Here is a 12267-nt window from a genome sequence, read left to right on the forward strand (position 1 = left end):
CAATCCAACATAGTGTTAGAATTTTACGGACCAATAAAAGTGGAGACACGGCCATATCAATGTAGACATTATTATAATGTGAATCATGACAATTTCTGTGCTTCCTATCCTCTATAAGAGATTAAACAAGCTTTGATATTTTTCAACATTTCTAGCAAAATCATCACTAATGGACTTAAATATTTTATTAGATGTATCCATGGTCATGATTACATTATGATTCTTTTAAAATGTAATGAAAATGTTATGTATGTATGTCAGATGAGGTGCCTAACCAGATGTGCAACTTTTATGAAGTGCTATGCTAATTACTTTGCTGACAATAGAATGTATTTGCATATATAATTCAAGTTTTGTTACTTATAAATGAAGTTTAAGAGTCATGATCACAAAGTCAACTAATTATTTGTTGTAACATGCGGTTGTTAGCATATTTAACTTAAAAAAATAATCTTATTTTAGTGGGTATGAACATGAGTAAAGGCAGGCGTTAAGATTTGAATTATTTCAGTGAAGCTTCCCAAAGCTTGACCTGTTCATGCCACAATTTTCACTAATCGACACAATTTTATTTTGAACTTCCAATTAAGATCTTATACCAGAATCGTTGGATTTCCTTTAGAGATTTTATACTGATTTTAATTACTTTTTTAGATATTCAGAATTGATTTGTCAAATCTAGTTGGATTTCCTTTTTCTTTTCATTCTTTTTCCCTTTTTCTTTTGTTTTGTCTCTACTTTTTTTCCTTGATTTGAACTCTCTTATTTTATTTTTCTCTGATTTTTTCCCTAGCACCCAATTATTCAGTGTCCGCACAAAATTGATGCTTTTGTTCAAGCAAACAATAATTTTACTGTTCACAAATTTGTCTTGAGGCGTGTGCATTGAAGAGAAGTAGCTGGGTGAGTTTTGCATGGTAAAATGAAGGTCTTTGGGTGGATGGAAAGAGGAAATTAGAGAACTAATTAACAGAATACAAAGAAATTAATGAAGGTGATGAAGTTGTTCAACACCTTAATGGAATGTACTTTCAAAATAAAAACTCTGCATATGGAATGAACTGAAAATCTTAGCACTAATACCAATTTAATGGACTTCTATGAAAAATGATAAAGAATAAAAGTAAGAGAAAATTAGGAAAAGTAATAAGATTAGTGTGCCTCTTGCCTGTGGGGAGATAGTCTATTTCATGTTTACCAAAGATCAAAATCTTGGAATAGATTAAGATTTTTATTTGTGCCATAAAAATAAGAATTATATTGATGTCGTAAACTATCTTACATAATTTAGAATTCTCAAATTTATAGATGAATAAAGCACTAATAAATTGTTAATGAACTAACAAACAATCAATAAATTGATAATAAATTGCTAATGAATTGCTAACAAATTTAATGGCATTGAATACGAAATTCCTAATCAAATGATATAAATCAACTACAATATTTTTTAGAAAATAAAAACTTAGAATTTTTATCCATATCACATTGGTTTTGGCGTAGCTGATCATCTTTTCCTGCGTGATTTCCCCTCTGTACGCTTTTTGTAATGATCAATGATAATGGAGTTAGCTTCATTACATGATTTTTTGTCGTGGAGTCTGGCTGCATTGGTTTGCCTGCTACAGTTGAACAATTTGTGTATATTGAGTTAAATATGGCTTAATTGGTGTGCCTTGCCTTTTACTGGCGCTGTGAAGTATTCATCTTTTATTGGCTTCTTGATGCCAGATTATGTTTCAATTTTAAACGAGAATTATATTTTATAGAATAGTCTTGTAAAGTATATATTTATCCTGCTTTTGGTGTGTTATTTTACTTCCATGTTATGCATCTAGAAACTTGTTCTAAATTGAGTTTTTCTCGGCTTAAAATGGCGTGGTTTCCCATTTTTCTGATAATATGAATCATCTAAATTTGTTGTTTACGCCAGCTAGCACTTTCAGTTTAGTGGAGGATGAATGATTTTGCTCATTTCCTTATGCTGCGTGCATATTGTTTTATATTTCGTTGTCCCGTATTTGGGAACATGTAGGTCTGCAATAAGCTGTCAGAGAAGTTTGGCAAACATGGATTGGCAAAACCTAAGCTGGCTGTGCGAAGCCTTGCTACACCTGTGCGAATGTACGAAGGAATGGATGAAGATGTAACTCCCAAAAAAGAAACAGAGGCTCTTGAAGGACCTATACTTTCTGAGCGTGATCGTGCAAAGATAGAAAGAAGAAAGAGGAAAGAGGAGAGACAAAGAGAGGTGTGTGTACTTAAATTCCTATCCTACTATATCTCATTATTTGGAGTCTTGATTTCCTATTCCCATTAAGCCAAATAATCAGTCTCTTTACAATTCAGTAAAACATCCTTTAAGCAAACTGGGGGCTAGTAATTTTTTTCTGCAACCGCAACCCGCTTATTGATTCTCATCAAACTTAATGCATTGTAGACCAATTTCTTGTGGTTCAGGCCCAATATCAAATGCATTTGGCAGAGATGGAAGCTATTAAAGAAGGTATGCCTGTTGTATGTGTTAATCATGATAGTGAAAGTGGGGCAGCTATCAAGGATATTCATATGGAGAACTTCACTGTTTCTGTTGGTGGTCGTGATCTCATTAAAGATTGTTCGGTGACCCTTTCATTTGGAAGACACTATGGTAAGTTGCCACTCTTTAGGTTTAACCGTAATTCCTACTCCATGTATGCTCTTTACAAGTTAGTAAATAGCCAGTATTGCTAGTACCCGGATATATTTTATATTCATTTATTTAGTCCGAAGTTGTATCTCTCTGTGTCATGTTCTGTTAGTCAAGCGAATGGTAGATATGATAGGAAATACTTGAGTTTGCAAGTAACCCTAAGGGAATACTTGAGTTTGCAAGCAAACCTATCACTAATTGGATGAAAACATCGAGAAAATAATCAAAATATGTGCGAAAACAGCCACAAAACAGTAGATTGCACTAAGGAAGCAAAGCAAAACACACATAAAGAAAGATACAATCATACAAGTGATCCTCTATTCGAGAGGAGGATCGTTCTCTCCCAATCTCTAGACGCAAGATTTAGAGCCCTCAAATCTCAAAAGACTCCAAGAGAAACTCCAATCTAAGCATGCCCCTCCCTTCCTCATACCTCTCCTATTTAAAGACTTTTCCACCTCCTAAACTCTTTCCTAAAAATAATTTTCAAATAAAATCAAATCCTATGGACCCCACCCATAGGCGGCAATCTGATTTAGGCAAGGAAGGAGGCGGTTTTGCCTCCTTTTGTAAACAATTGCCGGCCCAGGAGGGGCCGGCTGAGCTGGTTCAGAAGGAACCACCTCAATAGACGGTTCCAGTGGAACCGCCATATCAATACCGTCCTCCCAAAGAATTACCTTGTCCTCAAGGTGAAAACTAGGAAACTGCTGATTCACCCTTTCGTATGGCTCCCACGTAGGGGTGTAAGTGAGCCTAGCCGGCTCATGAGCCGGCTCGAACTCGACTCGTTAACGAGCTCGCGAGCCAAGCTTATCGAACTTCGAGCTCGAGCTCGAGCCTACAATCGAAGATTCTTCCACTTGATCAACACTTCTTTTGCTCCCTCTTCTTTCCGACGAACCCCCATCAACTCTAAGGGTTCCAGAATCACCTCTAAATCCTCTGTAAGTGTGGGGAGAATGATGAGGACATCAGAAGATCAATGATCAATGGTCTACGGTCACGATCTACTTTTGATTATTATTGTATTTAATGTATTTTGTTTTATGTTTTATGAGTCTATTGTATTTCTTTCCGTTTATGCCCTTGCTTAAGGGCCTTGTCATGTGTTTGCCTTTGTGTCTTTGTATTTTCTTTATTCCGTTGGCTATTTAAAGCCTTCCCCACTTCATGTAAGTTGATGAATTATTGAATGAAAAAGAGTTTGTTCTTGTTGATCTCTTAGTGAGTTCATGAGAGGAGAAGCCCGAGGAGGGTGATTTGCAATACCCGTCAATCTTTGGAAGAGTCCAAGGTTCGCGGTTCTTACGATCTCTTTGGGTTCGTTAGTTTACTTTTATCTTATTTGTATTTTTTGTTCATCTCTTTTCTCCTCCTCTCCATCCACCACCGGCCATCCCCTCCTCCCCAAGTCCTCCTTAGCTCCACCACCTCAAGCTCCCACCGACAGCTCAAGCCTTCCCTTTCCCCTCACCCGACGCCATCTCCTCCTCCCCCTTTTTTGCCACCGGCCCCCCTCATAATTTCCCCCTCATTATGTTGAACTCAATCACCATAATGACTTCCTAATTTAGCTCAAGCGTGAGAGGAAAAATTTGAATTCTTTTGAAATTCAAATTCGAATTTCAAATTCTTTCCATATAGGGAATCCCAAATTAGGAAAGTATCAATCATGAATTTAATTTCAAAATAAATCAAATTGGATTTATTATTCACTTGCCTCAATTTGAAATTTGAAATTCAAATTTCAAAAACTTTCCTTATTTACAAATCTAAATTAGGAAAGTGCATAACTCCAAGTTTATTTGAATTTCAAATTGGATTTGAGTTGTCATTCTCTTTCCTAAATGACATAAATTTATTTGGAAGTTACAAAACCTCTCCCCAAATCCCTCCCTCTCTCTCAATGCCGCCGGCCCTATCATGATGGGCTCCCATTCAATTCTCATTAATTCCCCTAAGATCTATTTGAAATTTGAAATCAATTTCAAATTGATTCCTTCCACCCTCTTTGAAACCTGAAATTAATTTCAGGTTTATTATTTTTCCTTTCCCCCCATTTATCAATCCTTTTCATCCCTCACCCAAGTCACCTGCCCCCTTCCTTGGAAATCTGAGATTTTTTTCTTTCACCAAGCTATTGCGCAAGCTTCTGGGCAAGTCCTGTGATCCGTCCAAAGGGTTCCTAGCCTTCCAAGCAGCTGTCCCTGGCTATCCAGTTGCTGTCCAGCATTCCAAGTTGGTGTAATTTGCTGTCCAGAATTTGGGAGTCAAGAAAACTGCTGTCCAGCATCCATGAGGACCAAAAGCTGCTGTTCGGAATCTGCCCCAGGCCGCTTGTTTGCTGTCCAAAGACTCCAACAAGGATTTGTTGCTGTCCAGCCACCCAAGAAGCCGCCAGTTGTTGTCTACGTCCTCTCAAACCTGCAGACTAGCACCAGAGCTGCGTAGAACTTCTTTCTCTGGGTAGACTCTCCCTCTTAGTCTCTTATTTTCCTAGTTTACCCCTCGGTTGTGGTTATTGTGGAGTTATGAAAATATTGTTAATACTTCTCCGCTAACGCCTAGAAATTGGAAAAGATGATTGAGGGATTTTCTTGTGGAGACTAATCTTATTGTTAGCATTGAGATTTATTGTTGAAACCATCTATGTATGCATTGTTAGATTAAATTGGCTATTTTACTATCTTAACTCCTATGCATGTAATTTAGCCTAAACTTGTCTTACCGCTCATTGTGTTTTCTTTTGTCGCTCAAAACCAATATAAAGCTTATCATTATTGTGTTCTAACAATTAAGCGTGCAAACTTCCTTAAGCAACTCATCTTCGCATGTAATGTTTTACATCAGCTGAACTCTCAATTTGGATAATGGTGTTACATGAAGAAAAGCTAATTAAATCTGAAATTTAAAAAATAGATGATGAAAATTACGGAGAAGATTATTGCATGTGGTTTACGCTATTCATTTCAAAATAACATAGAACTCCTGAATCGTTTGTACCAGATATGCATTTCAGTGTTTTAGAAAAACATGTTATCTATAATTGTGTCAATATTTAGGGGACAGGTAGAAGGTAATTTCTGAAATTGTGAGGACTGGAAACGCTGAGGATTCATCAGATATATTTTACATTCCCTGCATTATATCTTTTGTATAAACTGACATGATATTACCTGTATGAAGATCCGCACATTAGTTTTTCATTTGATGTTTTTACTCAGGTCTTGTTGGAAGAAATGGTACTGGTAAAACTTCCTTCCTGAGGCATATGGCCTTGCATGCAATCGAGGGTATCCCAAGGAACTGTCAAATTCTACATGTAGAACAAGAAGTTGTTGGTGATGATACCTCAGCATTGCAGTGCGTTCTTAATTCTGATATTGAGAGGATTCAGCTGTTGGAAGAAGAAGCTAGTCTACTTGCCCAACAGGTATTTGCTATGTTTTCACCATTTTATTTCTCAGTCTGTTGTATATATTACTTTGTTTCCTGATTCATTTTTTATTCATTTATCTTATGTACTAGTACAATCAATTCTCATCAGTTTTCATTGAAAATTGATTTGTTGCTTTTCCTAACATAAAGATATTAACCATTTCTGTTCATCGTGAAGAGGGATTTTGAATATGAAGCAGAGATGGGGACAAAAGATGCGAAGCTCATAGGGAATGATAAGGATGCCATTGGAAAAAGACTTGAGCAGATATATAAAAGACTTGAATACATTGATGCTTATTCAGCAGAATCTCGTGCAGCTTCAATTCTAGCGGTCAGTGCTCTTTAGACCATTAAGTCTCGCTTATGTTCACTCACTAATTTATTCAAGGTTATTTTGCAAAGAATGAATTATTGTTTGTGTTTGCTATTTCTTCTACATATACACAATTTATGGTAGTTCTGGACTTGTACACCATGATGTTTTTGATGCAATACTGAAGATTATGTAAATTAAGAATTTGGTGGGTTATGATCTTTGAACCTCTCCTTCGTCTACGTGAATCATTGTTATTTAGAATGCTTGCTTGACTCAACTTGTCATTTATTAATGTTAATACTTGCAAGTAGAAGAAGGCCTATTTATAGATAATTTTTAATTATATGGAGATAGAACTTTATAGTCTTAAACAGACATTTGAGTTGCTTCTTGTGATTTTAATACGGTTGCATGGGTCCCACATGCTCACATAGTGAAGTTTTGGACTTCATTACCCCTTAAGAATCTCTTAGACTCAAACCATTGCTCTTGAGAATAGCTGTGCTTATGTCTTGTACATGATGAGTCAATATCTTTTCATTGAAATTGATGGTTATTAACATTTATTGGCAAAGTTAACAATAGGGGGCCTTCTAGTTAATTATTATAACTCGAGGGACCTATATGCTAATAATATTTAACATCTCTCTTATAATAAGATCCTGAATTACATGCTAATCATCCTCTTACATATAATAATATAAATTTATTTGATTTTTTAACTTTTTTTTATTTGCATATGGTCGGTAATGGCCATTACAGCTCAGATTTAGGGCTGGTTTTGGTGTTTTACCCGGTCGTAGTATGTTGATGGTATTAGTTATTTTTTTGGCTAATACTGATAAAAGCACTTAGACGCAAATGGAAGCATAAGCAGGCAATTACCAGGAATTCTTCTCAATGAGATTAGCAACATCATGTGTATTAGGGTTTCTAAGAGAAAGAGGGTAGAAAGATGAGGGAGGGAGGGAAGGGGTGGTGGGTTAAGAAAAAAAAGGAGGCTTTGGTTTCTGTGGTTTAGAGGGAGATATAGGTTGTGCGCTGTAGTGCGAGTAGAGTGAGAATTGTCAGTTATGTGGTTTATTAATTAGAGAGAAAATTTAAAGATAAAAAATATTACCAATATAAAGGGAGTGCTTGGGTATCGAGTAAAAATGGAGGGTGTGGGGTTTGAGAGCTAGTGGTGTGTGTTATCTTATATAGTTTGCAAGCAAAATATATATATATATATATATAACAAATAACAGAGAAGATGCCTCGTTTCATGAAACGGCCCTGCAGCTTTACAAAAAAGTCGAAAGAAAAAAAAAAGAGGAGAGAAACTAACACAAGGACAGTCTAGATCTTGTCTCCATCTCGCCCATGCTCGGTCTCCAAACTTGCAATCATGATCCGATCCCGTGTCCCATCCTCCGTGCGGTCCTTGTCCTGCTTGCCCACACACATGCTGCCCGCCTCTCGGCCTGATTGCACGCCTGAGTCAGATTGTAGTCCGGCCTAAAATCAAGGGTGAACAAGATTTTAGGGTCTATTTATAAGACAATCAATCCTTAATTTTAATCTTCATGATGCGGTTAGGTATACTTGAAAAAAATCCAACAATATTTTGAAGTAACAAAAATCTTATAATTACTGATAAATTTCATTAAATTTAAGAAATTAAATAAACTATTTCAGTAATTGAAGGTATATAAAATTGTAATAACTTGCAGTTTGCATGACTATGTTAAAATAAGATATTTATTGAACATCTAAATAGCTTGACATCTAGAGTAATGTCTGTCGTGTTGTTTGTAAGTCGTCGTCATAGTTTTTTTTATTTGGTTTTAAAATTGAAATGTAAGAGTTTGTTCTTCCCTATTGTTCTCGTCTCTTTTCTCCTCCTCAATTTCGTCGTTAGAAGTCCGTCGTCCTTTTTTGTTAAGCAAAAAATATAGGCTCCCTATATTTTTTGCTTACATCACATCTAGAGTAATGATGCTGTTGTGATGCGGTTACATTTATTCTACATCATTTCCTTTGAGATAGGCATAACTTACAGTTGGAGAGGGAGAGCTGATAATGATAATCATCGAAGAGATGAAGAGAGATTTGTTAGAGCTCTTTATGTGTTAGCTAGCAAACCTCTGAAAAATGAACAAACACACCAACCAACAATACTTTTGTTGGCCAAAATGGTGACCTCATCAATCTTTCTGTAGAGGCTGGAGGTGACAAGAACTCTAGAAGAACGCTGAAAAATTGTACCCTAACCGTCTTTGATGCAATTATAAAACTTTTTAATGGAATTGTTCTCCCACACATTTATTCGACTGTTAGATGGTCATTTATATACACGATTCTGCTTACACACTCTAGGAAACTGTACAACAATAGGAACATATAATTAGAATACTATTCTTCATATAAAGGCCTCATAATGCACTTCTATTTTTTTTTTAGCTTCCTACATCAAACCAACCTTTTCTTTCTTCCTTGCACCATCCAGCCCATCTCTTTTAATTTTTTTGTTGGTGGTCCAATCATTTGCCATCTGTAGTCATTTAAACCTTTCCGCTGCTTTAGTCCAACACAATCTTCCCTTTTTTTTCCTATCCACACTTTGATTCCAATTTCTGCTGTCCTCTAACTGCCCAATTAGCAATCTGCCATTTCCTGCCTTCCATACCATGCGTTCAATTCTTCAACAATTCAACTATTTAAACAAAAGTTCCATAGTTCAAATGTTTTTTTGCTCTTTTAAATCTAATATTATTTATTAATTTCAAATATTTGCATTTATAACTAATGACTTGCCATATTTTTATAGTTGTTTCAATTCAACTCCTATTCTATTATCTTCTGACTAAAATTAATAATATTTAATCAATACTTGAAGTAAATTAATTTATATTAACTATTTTTGAGATATTGTTTATTTAACATTTCGTATTGTTTTAATTTATATTATTATTCTTGGCTTCACGTTGTTTTTAAATATGCTAAAGCCATTGTAACATATATTTAATATGCCAAATGGCCCATGGGAGGCACTAGGAGTATTTTCTTTGGCTATTTTTGACCCTTCAACTGCTGTGCTCATGTTGTATATGTGACCTATTTTTAATTTAAGTAATTTATACATCTCTTTGAATTTGATTCTGGTTCCCTGCTATTTTACATTCTAAAAATCTTGTATTGTTGAGTGATTCTTGATTAGTGCCTTGTAATTCTTTTTGTCATTTTTGGTTATTTTCAATTTCTATTTTATAGTCTAGCCTGTGAAAAAATTTCAGGGCCTTAGCTTCACTACAGAAATGCAGAAACGACCCACAAAAGCTTTTTCTGGTGGATGGCGTATGCGCATAGCCCTCGCACGTGCCTTATTTATTGAGCCTGATTTGCTATTGCTTGATGAACCTACGGTACTGTATTGTAGTAAGTCGCCTCGTTCAAATCTGCTGAAGGTGATTAAACAAAATTAACTTCTTTGCAGAACCATCTGGACCTTCATGCTGTATTGTGGCTGGAGACGTACCTTACGAAATGGCCAAAGACATTTATTGTAGTTTCTCATGCCAGAGAGTTTTTAAATACGGTATATGCTTATCAATTCTCAGTTTATATGGACTTAAAATTCACTTACTGTTGTTTGCACTAATAAGAATATACTTGGTAAAAATGTCTTACTCCACATTGTTTTTGTATTATATATCTTTAGGTAGTTACGGATATCCTCCATTTGCATGGGCAAACCTTGATTACATACAAAGGAGACTATGACACATTTGAGAGGACTAGGGAGGAGCAGATCAAAAATCAACAGAAGGCATTTGAGACTAATGAAAAGGCCAGGGCTCATATGCAGGTCTAAAATTTTCTTATCTTGCTTGGCACTGGCAACTTTGATTTTTTTTTTTTGATGCTATACTTGGATATATATTATTGAAACTTGGTCCTCATTAAAGCTCGAGTAAATGTTATACGTTTTTCTCTATATTAAGTTGTCACTACCTAACAATATTAATTCTGAAAGTTCTTGTGTGACTTAATTCAGATTCCTTAGTATGTTATTTTAGAATGGGAAGAGACCTTAAAAATGGTAGGTATTGAAGTAAAAGTTCAGGATGAAATTCTATGAAGGAGGAATTGGTCATCATAGAAGTATGTTTTAGTATCATTGAAATTGATGTAGAAGATCGTCCTTTGTAGGACACTGATATTCAGGCAAGCATTTCTGTTGATAATGAAATTTAGTTGGGATGCATTGGTCCAAATTCTAATGTTAGAATTTGCAAGTAATAATTGTATCTGCAGGAAGGATGCCGTTTGAAAAAACGTAGCTAGCCAGAACAAATAAATAATACTATTTACTTTTCTCATTGTTTGAGTGCTCGTTGATTTGTGAAAATAATTTCTCTTTAAGGGTGCTATATTTACATGTTCTTTTTTACTTGTAAGCTGTCTATCCGATATTTTCTCTAACCTAAACTTTTATTTGCAGGCATTTATTGACAAGTTCCGTTATAATGCAAAGCGTGCATCACTTGTGCAGTCCAGAATTAAGGTTTTGTTTTCCAGATTTTTTATTTTATTATGATGCTATAGAGTTATAATCCTTTTTTTGCCTCCATCCTACCAGTTTACTTGATTCATAATAATTCATATAGTTTGATAGCTTTGAATTATGAATGCAAATGAAGGTACTGAACTAATTTCTTATCAATACTGAGTTCACAGAGGCTGGTCCTATTTTTGGTGTATGCTGTAGCTATTAAAGACATCTTAACATGTAATTGAAATATTTTGTTTGTTTGTTTAGATCCTGGTTTATAACTGATTGGCTGACTGATTTATAATACTCTCTCCCCTGTGATTTGACATTGCAGCCGCATGAAATAGCTCTGTCAATTGTCTTTGTCTGAAAAATCAGCCTGTGAATTTGGCTAGATTAGCAGTTCTCTATGCTTATGTTTTGTTTTTTTTCCATAAAAAAATCTTGATGACATTGATTTATAATTCATACTATGGATGTTTCAGGCATTGGATCGAATGGGTCATGTGGATCAAGTCATTAATGACCCAGAGTATTCTCTCTTTTGATATTAATACATTTTGATCTACTAAGAAAAATAAAATGGACTTTCTGGCTTTCTTCTTTTAAATGACACTGTTTTTACTTTTTATTTCTTTAATGCTTCTAATCACATTGTTAATGTTTGCTATTGCAGCTATAAATTTGAGTTCCCAACACCAGATGATCGACCTGGTCTACCAATTATAAGTTTCAGGTATCTTATTTTTCCGCTGAAGTTTAACTATTTCAATTTTTTTTATTATTTTAATAGTGAACCCGAAGTAATGCAATACTTAAAATTCTCTTGTTATTTTTGCTCTTTCTTTGTTGCTGTACATATTGCTTGGAATTAAAAAAAATTAAATTTTTATTTCCTTTTGTCCTGAAACCTATGGTAAATTCTTTCAAAACCTATTGAATTCAAACTTTTTCAGTGACTACACTGGGCTGAGGGGAATGGGATTTTAATGAGCGAACTTGTGATTGATGTTTGAGGACGCTTTAATTTATCATTGGAGTACAATTGTTACTGTGAATGTACATAAAAAATGAAGTTTTGTTATACCTTCATTGGGCAATGAAGAAATTTGAAGGGTACCTTAAAGAGTTTTTTATGTGGGCTCCTTCATGCGGGTACCATAGTAGTAAGGGCTTTGTGTCACTTGTGGTTTTCAGTTTTGCTCTAGCTATGACTTTGATTATTTTCAGCCCTAGTTTGCATTTCCTGTTTCCCTCTCTCTATATTTTTTATTATAA

The 12267-nt window shown here is 35.1% G+C and overlaps 1 protein-coding gene across 1 annotated transcript in view; it reads left to right on the forward strand.

Annotated features, from left to right (window-relative positions):
• The window catches only part of LOC110115138 (ABC transporter F family member 3), a 54757-nt gene that overhangs the window by 12680 nt on the left and 29810 nt on the right, over positions 1-12267 (forward strand). The window contains exons 2-11 of the mRNA XM_020848273.2: positions 2036-2251; positions 2461-2650; positions 5923-6131; positions 6315-6470; positions 9731-9859; positions 9931-10032; positions 10156-10302; positions 10939-11001; positions 11475-11521; positions 11666-11725. Of these exons, the coding sequence (XP_020703932.1) occupies positions 2036-2251; positions 2461-2650; positions 5923-6131; positions 6315-6470; positions 9731-9859; positions 9931-10032; positions 10156-10302; positions 10939-11001; positions 11475-11521; positions 11666-11725 (1319 nt within the window). The remainder of the gene's footprint in view (positions 1-2035; positions 2252-2460; positions 2651-5922; positions 6132-6314; positions 6471-9730; positions 9860-9930; positions 10033-10155; positions 10303-10938; positions 11002-11474; positions 11522-11665; positions 11726-12267) is intronic.

The sequence above is a fragment of the Dendrobium catenatum genome, unplaced genomic scaffold, assembly GCF_001605985.2.
Source record: "Dendrobium catenatum unplaced genomic scaffold, ASM160598v2 fragScaff_scaffold_1220, whole genome shotgun sequence".
Lineage (NCBI taxonomy): Eukaryota > Viridiplantae > Streptophyta > Magnoliopsida > Asparagales > Orchidaceae > Dendrobium > Dendrobium catenatum.